General features: G+C 41.4%; 1 protein-coding gene across 1 annotated transcript in view; it reads left to right on the top strand.

Moving 5' to 3' along the window:
* DISP1 (dispatched RND transporter family member 1) overlaps positions 1-23,116 on the top strand; it is a 52,304-nt gene that overhangs the window by 4,516 nt on the left and 24,672 nt on the right. Inside the window, exon 2 of the mRNA XM_065401592.1 lies at positions 3,477-3,529. Within this exon, the coding sequence (XP_065257664.1) occupies positions 3,477-3,529 (53 nt within the window). The remainder of the gene's footprint in view (positions 1-3,476; positions 3,530-23,116) is intronic.

Raw genomic sequence — 23,116 nt, 5'->3', positions numbered from 1 at the left:
AAAAGGATAACAGCCCATTGATACTCCCAATTAGTAGAGCTGTTCAAAATATTTGTCAAAATAAATGTCCTTAGTTTTTCAACCAAAACACACATTTTGGTGGAAAATTTATGTTTAATCTAAAGGAAAAACCAGGAACCAAAATTTTGGCAGTAAAAATATTTATTTTTAGTGAAAATGTTTTGGGTTTTTGAAAATAAACTTTTTAAAATAAAAAATGATTTTCAAAACCCAAATTGATATGGTTTTTCATCAATTTTGTGATCAATTTCTAAGAGGAAAAAACCATTTTTTTCAAAATTTCTTGCATAAAATAATGAGTTTTTCACCTGCTTTACCACTTACTTCTGTTAGCTCAACTGGTAGAAGTCAGTGGGCCCAAATTTGCTGATGACCCAAGTGACAGCCAGTATAATTCCACCTAATGAATTTGTTTTCTGGGTTTTTTTTTTTAAGCTTACAAAATCTCATACAAAAAAACCTCCTACATTATTTTAATGTTAAGGTTCAAATTCAACCACTGCACGTCTAAGAAATACCAAAATTAAGGTAGCCTGTTCAACCTTGATTTGTCCTCTTTATGTGTTTGTATGATACAGTCTTAGTGCACAGGATGGATGCTGTTCAGGGAATGAATCAGGTTTGTGCAGTGAAGGAGGCTGTTGTCTGTAGGATAACAAGGGAGGGATCTGCAGGAAGAGAAAAGATGGTCTCATGGGTCAGGCAGTTGAATGCTGCCAAAGAGAACTTACTGTCTGAAATGGGCGTCACAAGTTTCCATATATATTGTGATGCATTGATTTTCAAGTCAAATTTGCTCAATTTAAAAATAAAAAGATGTCTTTTTCTAATGGCTACCTCAGGGATCTTGAGGCAAGCTGCATTTTTTCCTCATTGCACCTCATCACTATTTGGGGTAAATTTCGGAGTAAATTGCTACACCTATGTAATCCCTGTGCCAGCAATATGGTTGCATTGCTGCAAATAAGGACAGAATTTGACCCTGCAATTAGAACTTTATGTAGCATCTGCTACTATTAACTATCGGTGTTGGGGTTCTCTATCCATCATTATATGAAAATATTCAGGACATTTCCCCCCCCCACGTTTCATTCCTTTTATAGTGAGCAGGTTTTCTCAGAGGAGATTTTGCAGCATTGTTAATAGGTGGTCAGACTCTGAATTTGTCTGGCTTCTTCTGATAGCTCATTCCCCTAGCCAAATGTCTTTGATAATCTTCACCTTGTCATTTAGGTTTAATGAGGTGACCAGGACTCTGAGGCTGGGTGCCATGCTGAGAACTGAGGGGAGATACCTTATATGTGAGGAGAGTATGCTCTCATCATAATTTGAAGTACAACACCCCCATACCCTTCTGATCAGGGTCATTTTGGTTTTGCTTGGGTTGAGTTAGCTGCTGTACATCTAGGTCAGGGATCGGCAACCTTTGGCACCCGGCCCATCAGGGTAAGCCCCTGGCAGGCTGGGCCGGTTTGTTTACCTGCAGCGTCCGCAGGTTCGGCCGATCACAGTTCCCACTGGCCGCGGTTCACCGTTCCAGGCCAATGGGGGCTGCGGGAAGGGCAGCCAGCACATCCCTTGGCCCATGCCACTTCCCGCAGCCCCCATTGGTCTGGAGCGGCGAACCGCAGCCAGTGGGAGCCGCGATCGGCCGGACCTGCGGACACTGCAGCAAACAAACCGGCCCGCCAGGGGCTTACCCTGCCAGGCTAGGTGCCAAAGGTTGCCAATCCCTGATCTAGGTGTTGATCTCTTATATGTATTGTGACGTGATGGGGATGGTTGCATTCACGGAAAAAAGTGTACAACAGAGTGTCCTCAATTATGCTTTTGGCAAAAGAACCAGTGTTTCACTACCTCCACTACAAATGGTCTCATAGCTATTGAAGAGTGGGGATTGATCCCTGTGACCTTGCTTGTGAAGGGGGTTGAAGGGGAGGACAGTTCTCCAATTTACTGTTTGTGGGCTTTGCAGTGTTAAAAAGAGTATAAAACAGTAAAACCATATTTTTGTTGCTAAATAAATCAGATAACATTGAATACACAAAAGGAATGGATCTGTTGAGTTAGTGCCATTTTTACATACTCACTTAACTATACTTTAAACCTCAGAAATTAGACTGATTAGTTTCCTTTTCCAGAGATGTTTCTTCATACATACACTAATTTGGAAATCATTTGTGTGTTTTGACAAAAGTATTTTTAAATGCAAGTTTTCCGAAATTTAGTTAACTTTAGTGTATAATCAAGCTAGCTTTCATTGCTATTCTTCAAGTGTATAAATATATATTCAGGTATTGGTTATAATTGCGGAGTTGGAGAAGAAGGTACATTATATGGAAAGAAACTTTGCACAAATCTTTTCCCTAAAATTTAAAGCTTATAGGAAAGTAACCAATTATTTCAGCATGGCTGGTTGTGTCAAGCCTAAAGCATAACATTTGTCAGTGACCTAATCTTAAAAGAATTAAGGGCTGGTATATCCCTGTGGATTAAAGAGTATAAAGAAGAGAGACTGAAGAATTGCACATTTGTGCTCGCCTTTTAAACTGAGCTGGATTGCAGGGTTTATAATGTGTTCAACTTGAAATTTTGTAGTTTGACTACATTTGCAATAAAATATCTACATCTAACAAGAACTGTTCAAATGAATACCGTCAAATTAATATATTTTTGAATAACTTTTAAAATCTCATTTTACTCAGTTTTTATAACCTTTTACAGCTTTAAGATTTAAATCTCTTTCATTCACTAAATATTTGTGTTTACGTGGGAAGAACTAGTTACCTGTGTATGAAAGATTGCTCGGGGGGGGGGGGGGGGGGGAACCTGAGCTGTTGCTATTTTATTTTACAATGGGGATGGGGGAAATGTTGTAACATGTTAGGAGTGGGCTGAGTTTTGTGGTGGTGGGTATAGTACATAGAAGAATTGTTTGCAAAGTCCATGCATATAAAAGTAGATAAAATAGATCAAATGTTGGGCCTAATAACACTGACCATGGCCTTTTAATAAATCAAACCTCTGAGATTTGAAAATCTTGGGTAAGAGATTGCAAATGTCCTGAATTAACTTAACACTTGATACATGGTTAAGAAAACAGTTGAATTAACTCTCTTGCCATGAGCAGAATATCTCACTGTAAAATGGTTTAGCATCTGTGAAATCCCAGCTGTCTGCCCAAACTATAGAATTAAATTACCCAGACATTAAATTTTGCTTTCAAACCAATGTTTTCTGAACTTTATTTTTCATAGAGAGCGTTGTGGTTTATTTTTAGTTAGTTTTTGGAGGGCTTTCTACCTCCTCCTCCTTTTCAAATGCCCCCACATCCCAATGACCCTCACTGAGGCTGAGAGAGGCGGAGCTTGGGCATATTGGCAATTCTCAAACTGTAGTGCTTAGAACACTGGCAGGTCACATTGGTCTTATTCTTGCTGTACCTTTGTTTTCAGCTGCTTCTATAGCCAACCAGGGTACTCACCACAAAGAAGCAGATGGAGACAAGGTGGGAGGAATCAGCAAAACTGTTGTTAGAGTCTCCTGTCCTCCAAAAGGAGGAGGAGAAGTATTATGACCCACCCTTGCAACCAGAGGCACTGGTGGGACTGGAGCTGCCAGGGAAGATGGAGACTATGCAGCCCAGCATATAGGGGGAGAGAGGAAGAACAAAAGACAATGTGATTAATTTTTCAAATGGAACAAAACACTGCATTAAATAAAATTAAAAATACTTTTAATGCTTTCTTGATACTTTCCCATTTCAGTTATTCACATAGGGCTGATAAGCAATAGAAATGGAAAGTGATGGTAACTGCAAAGATTACATTTCTTAAAATGTAGTCTGAAGTATGGAAAGCATGATAACCCTGCTGTATGCTGTTTCTTTTCAAGCAGAGTTGCACTGTTTTTTCTCAGATTCATGTGCCTTTTTAAAAAATAGACAGCTATAGTCAAAATACTGAATGCCGTCCTTGATACCCTGATGTTGAGTCTTTTAGAATAATCTCTTTTGTGTGATTCAGCCTAGAGAACTTAAACCTATATATTCAAATATGGACTGATAGAGGCAAAGGGGAGGTGGTCATACTGGAGGCAAGTGAACCATTCCACTTAATCTCCTGTTAATACAGCACTTACACACCTATAGGATTGGGTCCACAAATGGGACACCAATGTTCTTCGCACATCTCCAAAGTAGAGAGAGGCTCAATATCTTCCCAAATCACTTACGTTTTGAGGTGAAGTTGCAGAAACTATTGACTGCAGCTGATAAACAAGTAAAATGTTCTGTGTGAGGTGACACAAATATCAGTATGTTAAGGAAACTAATTCACGATTCTTGATAAAAGTACAATACTAATTCATGGTGTTTCACATATACAAAATACTATACAAACGATTGAGCCTTACAACTCCCTGCAAACAAAGAAGGTGGTATCCCCATTTTACAGATTGGGAAACTGACACAAGTAGGTGGTGGTTTCTCTAAGGCAGTGGTGGGCAACCTGGGGCCCGTCAGGGTAATCCGCTGGCGGGCCGCGAGACAGTGTTTACATTGACTGTCCGCGGGCACAGCCCCCCACAGCTCTCAGTGGCTGCGGTTCATCGTTCCCGGCAAATGGGAGCTGTGGGAAGCAGCGGCAGCATGTCCCTGCGGCCCGCGCCGCTTCCCACAGCTCCCATTGGCAGGGAATGGCAAACTATGGTCACTGGGAGCTGCGGGCGGCCATGCCTGTGTATGGTCAATGTAAAACACTGTCTCGTGGCCCGCCAGCAGATTACCCTAGTGGGCCGCAGGTTACCCACCACTGCTCTAAAGTCACGCTACAGTGTTGTCAACATGAAGCATTCAAAAATGAGTCAAACCACAAAATAAATCTTTATATTGACTTAAAATTGATACTTCTAAAAATAATAAATTTCTTTATTTTCCTTGTTTTTTTAGCCTTTAGCTTTAAATCTTTTTCTCAGCAACCATGAGTGCTAAAAATTTACTTTTTAAATTAAAGCTGAGCTTCTCATCTTATCACATGATTCCAGGAGCTGAAACTTAAATAAGAACATCACATTTTATGAGAGGAGATAAAACTGCAGAATTCAGCAACAGTGCAGACGTAGCACATCAGTGGCAAAACTGTTCACATTTTAAGTAAGACTAAAATACACTACTTTACGTAGATACATAAAGTGCTAACAAAGCGCTCATGTTTTCAGACCTATCATTCATCTTCTGTTACAAAGGTAACGTTCAGTCGATTTAAGTCCACTTTTAAAAAAACTATTGTGAGGTCACTAATTTATATCTTGAGTTCTGGGATTCTAGGGTCTGCTATATCTCAGAGTTTGGTGTCGCACACACTTGTCTAAACTGCATTTTCCAAATGCTTTAATACAGTTGTCCTTTTAATGAGTGCCTTTAAAAAAAAAAGTGTTTTATAAAAATGAGTGGCTGAAAAGTTGTGAACTGGGGATGGAATTTTTTTTAGCTGCCTCCTATCCATTTTACAGTTTGCTGCTAGTTACTTGGCAGACAGCTGAGAACCAGAAAGAAATAAAAAGCTCTTGTTTTTAAAAAGCCTTTTTAAAAAGCGTGGAAAGGTTTGCCAAATACCAAGTCGTAATAACATGACTTTGTTATGAAACAGCTCCCTCCTCAATTCCAGGAAAAGGATATTTGTTATCTAGTACATTCCTCAAGTGCTTGCAGAGCTGCTGTACATTATATTTAAGAAGAAATTACTGACTTTAACATTTTAGGAGGTTATTTCTCACTTCAGCAATATTTAAAAACTGTTCTAAAAATACTTCTATACTGAATCTCATTTAAAAATAAAAGATTTTGCATACTTCCAAACACTTTTCAATATAAACATATTTAGTTTACAATGTATTTCACACATTTAAAGGTTAAATTTCAAGGCTCCTTTGTTTTAATTTTTAGGTTGAGGTATAAATAACTTTTTGTGTACAGTGTATGTGCATAAACCATAATAAACATCTGTAAGACAGAGACTTATCTCAATAAACCTTGTTAGAAAACTAAAATAATACACGTTTCCAAAAGTAATCACTTATTCAGATCACCCCTGCGGGGGTGGTTCTGATCTGTTTTATCAACATTCAAACAGCTAAATGGTAGTTTCTGTTGTTCAGTTACTTTGCTTCTAGTTAGTACCTAGTGGATTGATGTCCACCCATAAACGCACTAAAATTCCACAGTATGTGCCAGTAATTGCTGCGTGGTAGTAATCTACATGATAACAATAAAACATTCCCAATCCCATCCATCTCTTTATTCTCATGGGGGGAGAGGGGGGCGAAGGTTTGCTTCACACACTCTTGTGGAATTATTTTACTCTGAGTTCCCATGGCGGCTGGAAGTACAATGCTAGGGAGAGCAGGGGCCCCAATTTAGCCAGCTCCTTTCCCTACCCACGAAACACATTGCTCCATGGGATACCTATCATGGGGACTTCCATGGGCCAGGGAAGGGAAGGGATAGCGAAGCAAACTGATACATCCCTTTTGTGACATCAGCCAGGTTTGCCAAATCTGGGTTCTGTCCTCTTGTGCAAGTGAAGGGAAAGAACTGTCCCTCTGACTGAAATTTTCTTCCCCCAAACTGACTGATCTTCGAGTGTCAGTTTGTCAGCCTCGGTTTTTAGTCTTCAGTCCGACTTCCCTTTTATATAAATTAGTCATACTCCGCCTTAATTTAATAGGCTTGTTCTGGCTTAATTAATAAGTATTCTTAGATCCCATGATGATGACTATTGTACATAAGTTGCTTATGAAAACAATATTCTGTATTTTTCATTAGACACTTGCACAGAGCTTCAGGCAATGGGATAACATGCAGAGACCATAGTGCAAAAAAAAAAAAAAAAAAGGCAGTTCATAATTAAATGCTTGACAAAATTAAAATAGTCTGTGCAGGTCAGAACTAAATGGTCTTAAACAATTTATTCATTAAGCAATCTAATGACTTTTTCAAGCTTTTTAATCATACTAATTAAGCACTGCTATCTGTCTAGACTTCAGATTGCTTTGAGCTAAGTGTCTATGCAATAGCAAAAAGAACTTCTAAAATTCCTGCTTTGGTCTGTGTGCTCCAGAGTACCAGAGTCTTACAGTCTTTTGACCTTTAGAACCTGGTGCTTATAAGTGGCAGAGACCAAGTGTGTTTGAAAATGAATTTCCCATGCCCTGGATCCCTCACCTTTCCGTGAACAACAGAATAGTTAGTACTTAACTAGTGATCTGCTAGGCCTTTGAACTGTAGTCTTCAGAAGAGAGAAATTAACAGATAATATAAGAGGAGTGGCAAACAACATAACAAGTTCTTCCTTGTTTACTAAATTGGCTGGAAAAATAGCATCAACTGTGCTCCCCTTTAATAGGATGGTCTGGTTTTGTGGTTGGGACAACTTTTAAAATTTGCATAAATTACATAAAGCTTGTTTGTGAAAGCCTTAAAAAGTAGACGCAGAGCAAGAAAACACGGCAGTTTTAAAAGAAATGTGGTGGGATTTCCCCCCCCCCCCCCCCCGAAATATATTGTCTGTTTTCATTCTCCAGACATTTTATAGTAGGCTAGTAACAAGGTTCAGTTTCAAAACAAGACAACACTAGACATTTTGGGGATGGAGGGAGAAACTAGACTCAACAAGGCTGTCTCTCTGCTTTTCAGTATTCTCGTGGAGAAGCTGTAAGTAGGGGGTGTGTATATTCCTAGTATTCTGAGGCTTTTTTCTATGTGGGGGATGAAGAAGATGGGCTTCAAAAAGCAGCTTGTAAATAACCACAATTCTCTATATCTAGCCCCTTCCTACAATCTGTCCTTCCTCCTCTGTGACAGCATTTCATAATTCCGCCTTCATCTAGGAGCAAGTAATTTAATAGTTGACACACACATTTCTCAGTGAAGCAAATGTACTTGAACAGAGAAGGGGGAATAAAAGTGTGTATGTGAGAGAAAACAGCATGACCATTTCTACACTACAGAGATTGTACCAGCATAGCTACAGCACTGTAGTTGTGCCACCATAATCCCATAGTGTAGAATGCAGCCTATGTGGATGGAAGGGTTTTTCCGTCAGTATAGGAACTCCATCTCCCCGATCAATGGTAGCTAGTTTGAGGGAAGCATTCTTCTGTCAACCTAGTTGCGTCTACACTGATGTTAGGTTGGCATAGCTAAATTGGTCAGGGATGTGGATTTTTCACACATTGTACGACATTGTTATGGCAACCCAGATTTGAGGTGTAGACCCAGACCAAAGTGTGAGCCTCCTGAGTGTAATTGACATTAATTTTGTTACAACAATAACAGCAATATCAGTTTACTACCCACCACCCTGGCTAAATAAATAAATCTTTATCAATATTGCATTGATGTTCATTCTACAAGTTGTCCAGTTGTACTAGTGGAACAATATACATGATTTTACATGTAGAAATCCTGGGTTTACTGGAATCTTAGTAATCATTCATTGACATTATAGAATGTATTTAAACATACTCTACAGAAATAAAACTAGTTTTGAAAATAGTATTGCCATTGCTCTTGTGTAAATGAGAGGAGGTGACTGTACCGTTATATAAAAGCATGTACTATATATTGAGTGGTTGAAACATTTTTTTGAGAGCACGCATGACATGATTTACTTAACTGAGTATTTACAAATATGAATTATACTGGAAACTGAACTTTATTTTGTTTCTAATTTGGAGGTGCAATGTGTGTTAACAAATTGTAGGCATTATATGGGAATTCTAATAAGTTGCTCATTACAACAATTAAGTGAGATGACAAAAGTTTTGACATTAATTTGAGACATAGCTATCTGGTCGCTTATACTATGAATGCTCACTCTTTTCATCCTTGTATCATCTAAAGGAAGAAACTGTTGATTGTTCCTCATGTAAGCAGTTTTTCAGTCTTTGGTTCTTTCAGTGTGAAAACCTTGGAAAATCTAAAAATATAGAATCCTTTTAATCTGCAGCATAGTTTTTCCACTGTGGTGCCTGTTTTATTGCACAGTTTGTCTGCCTTCCTCACAGCTATCATACAAGCAATTCTCTGTCTCAGGCATCTATGATTAAAGAAAAATGAAAAATATGCAAACAATTTTAAGACCTATTTTTGCCCTGGGAAAATGGTAGTTATTAGCAGAACTATAAAAGGATCGCAAACTGGAAAAGTTCGAGGGACAATAATAAAAATCTGTAGTGACTTTTACTGTAGGACCTCAAAGCTCTTTCCAAACAGTTTACATCTTACAGCACACCTGTCTAGGTAATTACCTACCTGTAAACATTAAGATAAGTAAACTTGAGGCACTAAGACACAGATCCTGAATGGTGTTTAGGCTGCGAACTTCCAATGATTTCAGTGGAAGCTAGGAGCCTGAATACCTTTGGAGATCCGAGACTGAGGGCTAGATTGTGAAACCTCTACTCCATGTTCAGTACCTTCTCAAGTATTCCTATTGACTCCAGTGAGACTACTCCTAGTGTAAGGTACTATTCACTGTGAGTAAGGATATCATGATCTGTCCTGAATTAATTCCCCAATTTTACATAGCAAATCAGTAACAGAGCTGTGAACAGAACCTGGTTTTCCCTACTCCCAGTCCCATATACTAACTAGCAGACCACAGAATAGTGATTTAGTGAATGCCAACTCTTAGCGGCATTATGGAATTTTGCAGACTGGAAAACAAAATTTTGGTGACTAGACCATGGAATCTAATTTGAGTTATGTGTGATTGGAATCTGCAGGCTTGTGTTTGCCTTTTAAGAAAACTGCAAAGATTTCATGAATGTTGAGAAAAGGATCATTAGACACAATGATCAAATTATTTTTTTCTCACATTTCCAGTATTCACTGTCACATCCCCTAGGAAAATACTTCTGCAGAATTCTTATGTTATAATTTAAAAGTTCATTGTGTATCTAGTTGATTCCATTGACGGATGGTTTTATGCTGACTTTTTATTCTTCTTCTAACTTTTTTTATGCTGACAAACACTGATTACATTAATCCCGTTTTCTTTAATTTATCCAGTAATCTAGCACTGTTTTTATTTTTTTCCATAAATAAAATACTGAACCACTGAAGTTTTCACCAAGTCCTGAATTTTTTCTCACTTGCTTCTTAATAAGTAAACCAGATTCAAATAATGAATTTCTTCTCAGAAAATAAAGTAGATGATGTCTGAACAAGATGAGTGAATTTAATAGGCAAAGTCAGCAATGGATTAGAGAAGCCTTTTTTTTTTTTTTTTAAATAAAATAATGGGTATATTAAGTCACTTTAATGTTTTTGTACTGCTGTTGAATATGCATTGTTATATGCTGCTATTTTTAAAAAAAATTAATGTAATTGTGGCTCTAAAAATTCTAATATCAGAATAGCTCTGTGGTATGACTGTGGAAAATCCTAAGTAGAAATGCAGTTTAGTTAGGTTAACTGTCCGCTGCATTATTGACTTCCTGTACAAATTGTCTGCATGCACATTTACATATTAATAGTTACATGACTATATCTCAAACTCATTTTATATTGTGGAGAATCCAAAATTGCTTTCAAAGATTTATTTTCATTAAATGGATGTGAATTTATATGTAAATGCTCATGCAAATGTTCATAACCACCATTTTGACTGACAGTAGGGATTGAACCAGAGAACTTCTCTGCTTAAAAAGCACAAGTTTCAACAGCTTGAGATAAAAATCTAGGCTCTGTAGTTGGTCTCTAATTGATTATCATACTCTGGATCCAGCACAAAGGGTGGGTTACATTTGCATTGTAGCTAATATTGCTCATGTGAGTAATTTTGAGTGCAAGATGGCTTCCTGGGCAGACTGGTATGAGTTTGCCTTCAGTGCCTAGTCTCATGAGTAGACATATACATAGGACTATAAAGTCCATAAGGTGACATTTTACCCTCAAATACTCGCATGTAAATACGATAGACTTCAATGGGAGCTATGCTCATGTATTTAGGTCAGAGTGTGGCCTTAAAGGCCCTGATTTGGCAAAACATTAAAGCACATGCTTAAGTCCATTCTTATTAAGCAGAGCACTTTGTTAAACTGGGGACAAAATTGTCGAAGTCAAGCCAGAGTGTTTTTAAAGAAGATTTAATGATCCAGACAGGTAATGTTTCCCATCCCCATAGTGTGTCTAGACGACGTAGCGCTTTGGAAGTAACTCTAATAGATTGTTGCCGATCTTCAAAAAGACTTGGATCAAAGTTTACCACATCTGCAGGGCTGTGCAATAAGTAGAAGGGGACCCCTTGGGCAACTTACATTCACAAGTCCTTGCATCTGCACAGGAAGGAAGACGGAAGCGTGTACCAGCTGAAGTGCTAATACAGTACATGGAAAATCGGTAGCCTTCTGGTTCCAGAGTCAAACTTGTACATGCTTCATTTGAGTTAGTTTGGCTTGTAACAAAATAGTGCAAAACCTTCTATTTAGAAACACATCTATTAAAATATGTGCTCACATACATCTGTTTTGTCCTCTCTGGTGTCATTTGATAGATTTTTTTGATTTTTTTTTTATTTTTTTTGCACATACGTATATCGTGTTTTGTTAGGTCCTGTTCATTTCCTGTCCATCAGAGACCTACAAGATAGGAGCATGACCTTGCATTGCTACATTAAACTGGGAAGTATAACAACAGCTTAGTTTTTTAATATGTATATTTATATAAATAACATTTTGTAAGGAAGTAACTTTGTGCCAAAAAAGCTGCTGAAAACTACTCCAGTAATCATTTACGTCCCAAAACAGATCTGTTAATTTCACTGTAATTATAAAGAAAGGAAATAAGACAAATGTCTTCTGACTTATGAAGGATCTTGAAATAATATTAGTCTGCTCCAAATTAGTTATTGGCTTGTTTTCAAATAGTGATTCATGGTGGTATTATAAAAAGCCTTTTTATTGTCTTCCTGAATAGTTCAAAACTTTTGTTTAACTTGCAAAGCATTGTGTAGCTTTGCTTTTAGTGCCATTTGAAAAGAATATATAAACTTCATTTAGGTCTTAGGAAGAAGAAATTACTTTGCACTAAATTTATAAATTCTGTCATTGAGAATATTACTACAGATATGGTTAACTGTGATGAGACATTTTAAGCGTGTTGTTGGCAATGTTCTTATTTGTTGTGTATATAAGAATTGTCCTTAAAAGTGGTTGCCCTGTTTGGAGAGCAGCTGTTTGGAGTACATTTAATGTGATATACTATTATCTCAGAATATAACTTGAGAGAGCTAGGTTCTATAGTGAAAGGGAGATGGAGGGAAAATAAAATCCTTAGTGTGTAGGGTTTTGTGTATTAGCACCCATAATGTGCTGGGTGGCCTCCAGACAGAAAAGGCATGGTTTCTGTCCCAACACGCTCACCATCTAAAGGCAGGCAAACAGACTATAAACTAGGGGAAGGGGCACAACCAGTAAACAGAATGGATGAGGTGATACTTGGTCTATTCTTAGGGAACATGGAAGTGTGGAAAGGTTAATTTGTTTAGGGATCTCAGTATAAATCAGATGTCAAAATGGCAAAAATGAGTCTCCTTGAGGAGCTTAAATACAGAGTCGGAGGCCTTACAAATAAATTCAGGAAGGATGTTCCGTCCATATGGGGCAGCATGAAAGAAAGTTTGGAGCATTTATGTGAGAATTAGATTTAAAAGTCATCTATGGGGTATATATTTCTGAACATTATATAAGCTTTAATTTTTAAAATACACCTCTACCCTGATATAACGCGACCTGATATAACACGAATTCAGATATAACGCGGTAAAGCAGTGCTCCGGGGGGGGGCTGCGCACTCCGGCGGATCAAAGCAAGTTCGATATAACACGGTTTCACCTATAACGCGTTAAGATTTTTTGGCTCCTGGGGACAGTGTTATATCGGGGTAGAGGTGTAGTATATAATTATACTCTGACATTAAATATCAAAATAAAAATATCCAACTCAAATTAAGTATCTACAAAACTGGTATATCCTTTTATTCAACTCTTCACACATCTATTGCCCATCGGAAAGCTATTTTCCTGCTGAACCAATCTGCATGTCATGCCATCAACTGAAAGCTCATGATCAGTAGATGTCTAAAGTGGTTTTGCTTTTTCAAAAGTGGGTCAGTAAACTGCCAAATGGATTTAATGTAGGTTTACTACCAGAAAGACATTGGTGGAGTTTTGCCATGGACTTCAGTAGGGCCAGGATTTCTCGCATTATGTTTGCTACACTAACTCACCAGAGCAGAAGTTTCCTTGGCAAAGTCATCAGTGGTAACAAGCAGCATTTAGAGAGTGTAGCTTTTTTGTTGATTCTCTTAATTCCACTTCCTTCCCTTGCAGAAACAGGCAATTTTAGTTGCTCGCGTTTACTGTGAGCGTAGGGCAAGATGTCCCACGAGGAGCGAGATAGAATACAAGCAAAACATGAGATCCCTTAAGTCTGGATGTCTCGGTTGTAAAAATATGACATGCTATGTATATTTTAGTCACAGTTGTAATGAAATTTGATTTTTGGCCTCCGTGCTGCAAAGACTTGCATCCATGCATCACTTAATGCATGTGAACTATCTCATTGAAGTAATAATTCATATGCATAAGGGTTAGCACATGTGTAAGTCTTTGCAAGATCACTGCCTTAGACTGTGATATGATGAACCTTTAGTTAGTATTATTTTAAGACCCATATCATCCTAACAACATGAGAGAGAGGGAAACAAAAGCATTCTGGATTACTGCTTGTAAATGTACATTTAAGTTGACCAGAAGTTTTTCTGCACCTTTCTTACTGCTTTCCGCTAAGGGGAAAACAAAAGCAGTTATCAGATGAAGAATTCAGCATCTTCAGAACTTATACAACATTGGTGCAATGTTCTGCTGTGTGTTGTCTAAGACTCCCAGTTTTCTGGGTCTAAATAAGCAAAGCTAAGCACAAATAAAGGCCATGACTACACTTGCAGATGTACAGCGCTGCGAGTTAAACCTGCCTTCGTACAGCTGAGTAGGGAAAGCGCTGCAGTCTGTCCACACTGACAGCTGCCAGCGCACTGTCGTAGCCACATTTGCGGCACTTGCAGCAGCATTGGGAGCGGTGCATTATGGGCAGCTATCCCACAGAGCACCTCTTCCCATTCTGGCGCCATGGGTTCATAGAATCATAGAATATCAGGGTTGGAAGGGACCTCAGGAGGTCATCTAGTCCAACCCCCTGCTCAAAGCAGGACCAATTCCCAACTAAATCATCCCAGCCAGGGCTTTGTCAAGCCGGGCCTTAAAAACCTCCAAGGAAGGAGACTCCACCACCTCCCTAGGTAACGCATTCCAGTGCTTCACCACCCTCCTAGTGAAATAGTGTTTCCTAATATCCAACCTAGACCTCCCCCACTGCAACTTGAGACCATTGCTCCTTGTTCTGTCATCTGCCACCACTGAGAACAGCCGAGCTCCATCCTCTTTGGAACCCCCCTTCAGGTAGTTGAAAGCAGCTATCAAATCCCCCCTCATTCTTCTCTTCTGCAGACTAAACAATCCCAGTTCCCTCAGCCTCTCCTCATAAGTCATGTGCTCCAGACCCCTAATCATTTTTGTTGCCCTCCGCTGGACTCTTTCCAATTTTTCCACATCCTTCTTGTAGTGTGGGGCCCAAAACTGGACACAGTACTCCAGATGAGGCCTCACCAATGTCGAATAAAGGGGAACGATCACGTCCCTCGATCTGCTGGCAATGCCCCTACTTATACAGCCCAAAAGGCCGTTAGCCTTCTTGGCAACAAGAGCACACTGTTGACTCATATCCACCTTCTCGTCCACTGTGACCCCTAGGTCCTTTTCTGCAGAACTGCTACCTAGCCATTCGGTCCCCAGTCTGTAGCAGTGCATGGGATTCTTCCGTCCCAAGTGCAGGACTCTGCACTTGTCCTTGTTGAACCTCATCAGGTTTTTTTTGGCCCAATCCTCTAATTTGTCTAGGTCCCTCTGTATCCGATCCTTACCCTCTAGTGTATCTACCACGCCTCCCAGTTTAGTGTCATCTGTAAACTTGCTGAGAGTGCAGTCCACACCATCCTCCAGATCATTAATAAAAATATTAAACAAAACCGGCCCCAGGACCGACCCTTGGGGCACTCCGCTTGAAACCCGCCGCCAACTAGACATGGAGCCATTGATCACTACCCGTTGAGCCCGATGATCTAGCCAGCTTTCTATCCACCTTACAGTCCATTCATCCAGCCCATACTTCTTTAACTTGGCGGCAAGAATACTGTGGGAGACCGTATCAAAAGCTTTGCTAAAGTCAAGGAATAACACATCCACTGCTTTCCCCTCATCCACAGAGCCAGTTATCTCCTCATAGAAGGCAATTAGGTTAGTCAGGCACGACTTCCCCTTGGTGAATCCATGCTGACTGTTCCTGATCACTTTCCTCTCCTCTAAGTGTTTCATAATTGATTCCTTGAGGACCTGCTCCATGATTTTTCCAGGGACTGAGGTGAGGCTGACTGGCCTGTAGTTCCCCGGATCCTCCTCCTTCCCTTTTTTTAAAGATGGGCACTACATTAGCCTTTTTCCAGTCATCCGGGACCTCCCCTGATCACCATGAGTTTTCAAAAATAAAGGCTAATGGCTCTGCAATCTCATCCGCCAACTCCTTTAGCACCCTCGGATGCAGCGCATCCGGCCCCATGGACTTGTGCACGTCCAGTTTTTCTAAATAGTCCCGAACCACTTCTTTCTCCACAGAGGGCTGGTCACCTTCTCCCCATACTGTGCTGCCCAGTGCAGCAGTCTGGGAGCTGACCTTGTTCGTGAAGACAGAGGCAAAAAAATCATTGAGTACATTAGCTTTTTCCACATCCTCGGTCACTAGGTTGCCTCCCTCATTCAGTAAGGGGCCCACACTTTCCTTGACTTTCTTCTTGTTGCTAACATACCTGAAGAAACCCTTCTTGTTACTCTTAACATCTCTTGCTAGCTGCAATCCAAGTGTGATTTGGCCTTCCTGATTTCACTCCTGCATGCCTGAGCAATATTTTTATACTCCTCCCTCGTCATTTGTCCAATCTTCCACTTCTTGTAAGCTTCTTTTTTGCGTTTAAGATCAGCAAGGATTTCACTGTTTAGCCAAGCTGGTCGCCTACCATATTTACTATTCTTTCTACACATTGGGATGGTTTGTTCCTGCAACCGCAATAAGGATTCTTTAAAATACAGCCAGCTCTCCTGGACCCCTTTCCCTCTCATGTTATTCTCCCAGGGGATCCTGCCCATCTGTTCCCTGAGGGAGTCAAAGTCTGCTTTTCTGAAGTCCAGGGTCCGTATTCTGCTGCTCTCCTTTCTTCCTTGTGTCAGGATCCTGAACTCGACCATCTCATGGTCACTGCCTCCCAGGTTCCCATCCACTTTTGCTTCCCCTACTAATTCTTCCCTGTTTGTGAGCAGCAGGTCAAGAAAAGCTCTGCCCCTAGTTGGTTCCTCCAGCACTTGCACCAGGAAATTGTCCCCTACACTTTCCAAAAACTTCCTGGATTGTCTGTGCACCGCTGTATTGCTCTCCCAGCAGATATCAGGATGATTAAAGTCTCCCATGAGAACCAGGGCCTGCGATCTAGCAACTTCTGCTAGTTGCCAGAAGAAAGCCTCGTCCACCTCATCCCCCTGGTCTGGTGGTCTATAGCAGACTCCGACCACGACATCACCCTTGTTGCTCACACTTCTCAACTTTATCCAGAGACTCTCAGGTTTTTCTGTGGTTTCATACTGGAGCTCTGAGCAGTCATACTCCTCTCTTACATACAACGCAACTCCTCCACCTTTTCTGCCCTGCCTGTCCTTCCTGAACAGTTTATATCCATCCATGACAGTACTCCAGTCATGTGAGTTATCCCACCAAGTCTCTGTTATTCCAATCGCATCATAGTTCCCTGACTGTGTCAGGACTTCCAGTTCTCCCTGCTTGTTTCCCAGGCTTCTTGCATTTGTGTATAGGCACTTAAGATAACTCATCGATCGTCCCTCTTTCTCAGTATGAGACAGGAGTCCTCCCCTCTTGCGCTCTCCTGCTTGTGCTTCCTCCCAGGATCCCATTTCCCCACTTACCTCAGGGCTTTGGTCTCCTTCCCCCGGTGAACCTAGTTTAAAGCTCTCCTCACTAGGTTAGCCAGCCTGCTGGCCAAGATGCTCTTCCCTCTCTTCGTTAGGTGGAGCCCGTCTCTGCCTAGCACTCCTCCTTCTTGGAACACCATCCCATGGTCGAAGAATCCAAAGCCTTCTCTCCGACACCACCTGCGTAGCCATTCGTTGACTTCCACGATTCAACGGTCTCTACCCAGGCCTTTTCCTTGCACAGGGAGGATGGATGAGAACACCACTTGCGCCTCAAACTCCTTTATCCTTCTTCCCAGAGCCACGTAGTCTGCAGTGATCTGCTCAAGGTCATTCTTGGCAGTATCATTGGTGCCCACGTGGAGAAGCAGGAAGGCCCGGAAAGGTACATGACGCACACATCTTTCGGAACACTGCTGTGTTCAGGAAGCTGCAGGCCGGAACTTTTTTCCCCAGAGCGGAAGATCACAGTAGGGGAAGTCGAAATGCCCATAGTGATCCTTGGAGACCCCGCTTACCCATTAATGCTATGGCTCATGAAACCCTACACAGGGAGCCTTGACAGCAGCATGGAACGGTTCAACTACAGGCTGAGCCAGTGCCAAATGACTGTGGAGTGTGCTTTTGGCCATTTAAAGGGCCGCTGGCGATCTCTGTATGGGAAGCTGGACCTGTCCGAACACAGCATCCCCGCGGTTAAATCCGTGTGCTGTACCCTCCATAATATTTGTGAAGGGAAAGGTGAAAGATTCACTCAGGCATGGACCTGGAGGCTGAATTTGCACAGCCAGAGAGCAGGGCTATTAGAGGGGCCCAGCGTGGGAGTGCAAGGATTAGGGATGCCTTGAGGGAGCAATTTGAGGCTGAAAACCAGCAGTAATGTCTGGTGCCCTACATGGGAGTGAAGTGCAATGGTTAGTAGGAATCTGTGTTTGCTAAGCTGACTTGCAGTGCATGTTTCTTTCCTGGGCTAAGGTATCTTTTACTTTATGCAATAATAAAGAATGTTTTCAAAGCCAAAAAATCCATTTATTGAAAAGAAAATTCATTTATTGAAAAGAAACACAACCGCTTGGGAATCAGAAAGGGCAAGGGTGTGGGGTGGGGAACGGTACAATCGCATATTTGTGTATGTCCTTTCTGGACTGCTGTGCAATGAATGCTGCTCTTCAGGATGGCTATACTGCATGGTGATGGGAGTTGAGTGCAGAGGGTAAGGGTCGTAGTTTTCAGGGCTGGGTGGTGAAGATACAGGTGTTGGAGGCAGCTGGTGGCGGTAAGAACCCAGATGTTGGGGAAAGTGGGTTCGAGGTGACATGGGGGCACAAGGGAAAGAGTTTTGGGACAAGGGCTGCGGGGAGGGGCGTGCCCGGTAGTGCTCCGCCTGCATGGCTACGAGCGCCTAGATAGAGTCTGCTTGGCACTCCATGATGCTTATCAGCCGATCCGTGCTTTGCTGCCGGTGCTCCGTGCTTTGCCACTGGTGCGCTGCATTTTCCTGGCGGATCCTGCCTTTGCTCTCCCTCCACTCCTGCGCTTTTTGATTCTCTTTAAGCGATTGCTTCATCACTTCTTGCAGCATGTCTTCTTTGCTTTTTCGCGGCCTCTTCCTGAATCTTTGCAGTCTCTCAGCCGGTGATAACATGGACGGCTGAGATCTCAAGTTTTCATCTGTAAAGGCAAAATGCAACACTTAACAGAGGCAGCATTGTTTATATCAGACAGAGTAATGATTCCCCGCACTTAAGTAGGGCACACACAGTCTACACAATAGCATAATTTTCCCGTCCCAAAGAGCGCGCACATAACCCACAGGAGCCCCAAAATGGTGAGTAAGGGGGACTGATTGTTTCACAGCTGTACTGTCCTCTGGGTTTCTGTGCCTTGGGGAGAGCCAACAGTTGCAGGGGGCACCTACACTGAACACTGTCCCAACATTTTCCACAGGAGTTCGTCCTGGACGATACCTCGCTGCTGAGGGTGACCTGGGAAGCAAGGGAGGGTCTTCTACTGCAATGCGGCTTCTGCCCTGACCTATATGCAGCTTGCCTGTGTGCAGCAATGGTCCCCCTGCCCCTCGCAGCACAGGGGCGCGGACACGTTAGCCTGACTGGGACAAGGACCACGGTGGCTCTCCCAAGAAACCTGCGCAAGCGCATTGCCCACATTCTGGATGAGACTTTCGAAGAGATTACCAAGGCCGATTACCACAATGTGATAGACCACATCAATGCGCTATTCCGCATCTAGGCATGCATGCAGCCCTAACCCTCCTCTCCCAAAGAGCCCGCACCGAAAAAATTCCTTCCCGAAAAAAAAGCCGCTTACCGGGAACCTGCTCTTCTGTTTGTCCTCCACTGAGTACCAGCCACTGCAACTGGATGCCTTCCTCCTGGCTCGAGATGAGCTCCTGGCTGCATGCTTCCAGGGATTCCAGGGTGTCTCCCCCCACCCCAGCACCCTCACTCCCACTTTCCTCTTCCTCCTCCCGCTCTGAAATGTCCATGGTGGTGCTAGGAGTGGAGGTGGGGTCACCCCCCAAGTATCGCGTCCAGCTCTTTGTAGAATTGGCAGGTCGCAGGGGGAGCACCCGAGCGGCCGTTTGCCTTGTGGGCTTTGCGGTAGGCACTTCTCAGCTCTTTCACTTTAATCCTGCACTGCAGTGCATCCCGGTCATGGCCCCTTTCCATCATGTCCCTTGATATCTGCCCGAAGGTATCGTAATTCCTATGGCTGGAGTGCAGCTGGGACTGGACAGCTTCCTCCCCCCAAACACTGATGAGTTCCAGCAACTCGCCATTGGAAAGATTCGCTGATAGCACTCCACGCCTGGCTGAGCAAACAGGAAGGGGATTTTTAAAATTGCCAGGGAATATAAAGGGCGGGTCTGATGGTTGGTCACCTGAGGCCAGGGCAGTAGAGTTTGAACTGATGACCAGAGTGGCTAGAACAGGCATTGTGGGATACTGCCGAATACTTCTGGAGGCCAATCAGAGTGAATTGGGCGGCCACACTGGCGCCGCAGCGCAGCAGCGGCGGCGCAATAAACTTTATTCCACTCGGGGAGGTGGAGTACCAGCAGTGCTGTAGCTGTGGAGACACAGCGCTGTACGTGCCTTGCCAGTGTGGACGGGGAGTGAGGTACAACGCTGTAAGAGGCTTTATTGTGCTGTAACTCGCAAGTGTAGCCAAGGCCCAAGGGTGCAAACACCACGTGGTTAAACTGTTTCAAGAGCCAGTCTGTGATTAGAATCAAGGAAAGGTGTCATACAACATAACAGAAAATTAAATCAGTATGGTTTGTTAAACGTTTTAGGGTAACTTGATCTAATCATCTGGATTTGTTGGTTGAGTTGTTGCTCAGCCTCTTAAACTGATAGTTTAAATGATCAGATGTTGTTTCCAATTTAATTACTAAAGAACCATTTAAAATGATTGAAGTGGTTCTGATGGTGAACAGTATGCTGAAAGCATAGTTATTTTCCTGGTTGGGATTTAGCTTCTGTTGTAAATTCTGATGGAAGATGTACAATGTGATGCAGATCTAGTTCTGTCTTGCAGGGTTTTAGCTTATCCCTCAGTGTAGTAGATGATAAAAAGCTATGTTTATCACTACTTGTAACCAGATCTACCAACAAAGGGGAGAACTTCCCTTGGGCAAAATAAAATGCCAGTGTTAACTACTTCATAATCCTTGAACAGAGGTCTTTCTATTGATAAGTCTTTCAGTAAGTATAGCTATTTGTAACTTAATATTTTGACTCTCTTAAGAGTGAACTTCAGAGCAAAGTGAAATGTAGTGATGCAAGTTGTTGCAGTAGGAAGATGGAGGTGAGGGACTCGTTCAGTAAAGTATAAATGGTCTTTGAACTTAATCACAGAAATTGGAGCTGGAGAAGACCTATTAAATTGTCTGACTTCTGAGTTCTTAAACTGTCTCTGACAGTGGACTACATCTCATTAGAGTGATTCTCATGAACCACCTTCTCGGCTATTTGTTATCAGGTGGACCATCTTACTGGTGATAACTTAATATCCTTATTGCAATTGCAGCAATTGTTTATGTGGAAAATATTTAATGTATTTTCAACTTTTAGTGTAACTTAGTAGCTGAAGCCAAGGAGAACAGCCAGCACTTTGAGCAGCCAACTCTCTGTGAACTACAGATTGGAAGCCATTGGTCTAGCCATTATCCTGCCAGTACAGGATTGTCCCGTTCAATATGATATCTAGTGTTTTGTCTAGATTTACTTTGTGTCTCAAGTGATGAGGTGCTTAGAATCCAATTGTTTACTATTAGGCCTGCATAAATAAAGATTTATTTGAGTTTCATGTTAGGAAGGAAAGGGGATTCCATTCCTTACTCTCCCGTAGTCTTCTTGTATGAACTTGGGTGAATCACTTTACTTGTCTCTGTCTGAGTTCCCCATTGTAAAATAGAACTAACACTTTCTGGTTTAACAAATATGTTAAGGAGAAATCCATAAATGTTTGGGAGATGCTTAAGGTATTTCAATGATGGGGGGCATTTTTGGGATCCTAGATAGACAGATATGTGCTCTGCACAGCTTGAACAACAGTTTAAACAATTGTTTTACCTTAGTTATGTGGTATGGAAACAGAAGGGCTCTTGACATTTCTTTGTTAGTAGCTAAAATTACTTTGAGGCTAATTTTGTATACTAAGCCTTTTTGGGTATGTAAATTCCTTTAATTGTTTGTTTATTTTTTGTGCAGTAGTACATAGGAGTCCTAATCATGGGACAGACCCCTATTGTACTAAGGGTCTGTACACAAATAGAACAGAGCCCATATTCTTGTCCCACTATCTATAAGATCTGCCAGGAATAACTAGATGCCAGTTCTCTGTGACTTCTATGGCAAAAGTATAAAGAAGTATTGTTTTAGCACCTTTTTTGAAGCGTCATTGTAGGAAACTAAGAGTGAGAGGCAAAATAATGGACTGGATCATAAACTGGCTAAGAGAGAGAAAACAAGCTTAAATGGTCAGTTCTCCCGGTGAAAGGATAATGGTGGGGTGCCACAAGATTCCATACTAAGGCTGGTGTTTAATGATCGGGGAAAGGGTTGAAGAATGAAGTGTCAAAATTAGCAGATGACATACAGCTGTTTAGAGTAATCAAGACTGGGGGACCTTCAGAGAGACCTAACCATGCTAGCTAAATGAGAAACATGACTGTAGTTAAAGTAAATGCTGACAAATGCAAAGCAATGCGCATATAAAGGAATACGGTGAATTACTCATGTACCTTACTGAGTTCCAAGTTAGCTGTAACAACTTGGATAAAAAGACCTGACCATCACAGCGAAGAGCTTAATGAACTCCTTGGGTGGCTGTGGGGCAGCCATAAAGAAAAGAAAAGGGAGGGCAAACAAAATGTTAGGATATAAGGAATATGATTAAGAATAGTGCTAAAATAAAATGTTATATAAATCAATATCTCCCCTTTTGGAATACTGGGTTAATTTCTTGTCATCCCATCTCAAAAAGGATATAGCAGAAATAGAGGAGGTTCAGAAACGAGTGACAAGAATAGTTAGTCATGGAAAAAATCTCTTGAAGAGAAATAGAATAAACTGGAACTGTTTATCTTGAAGAGTAGACAGTTGAGAGAGAATCTAATAAAAGCATACAAATTAATGAATGGTATAGAGAATGTGGGTCAGGAACTTCTGTTCACTCTTTCTAATAATACATTAATGAGGGGACATTCAATTAAATTAATTATCACAAGGTAACATTTGAAAAGGTCAGGAACTTAGCAGGATTTGGAGAACACTTATGTGGGTAACAAGTATATGGTTATAATATAATTTTTTTTTTTAAGTTTCGGAAGGAACTGGCTATAGTAGGTTGTGTTTTGAAATGTGTTTAGCTAACAGGTTTTAACCAACAAGGTTTTTAAACATTAGCCTAGAAAA

This window comes from Emys orbicularis, chromosome 3, assembly GCF_028017835.1.
Source record: "Emys orbicularis isolate rEmyOrb1 chromosome 3, rEmyOrb1.hap1, whole genome shotgun sequence".
Classification (NCBI taxonomy): Eukaryota; Metazoa; Chordata; order Testudines; family Emydidae; genus Emys; species Emys orbicularis.
This window is presented reverse-complemented; position numbering and strand designations above follow the sequence as displayed.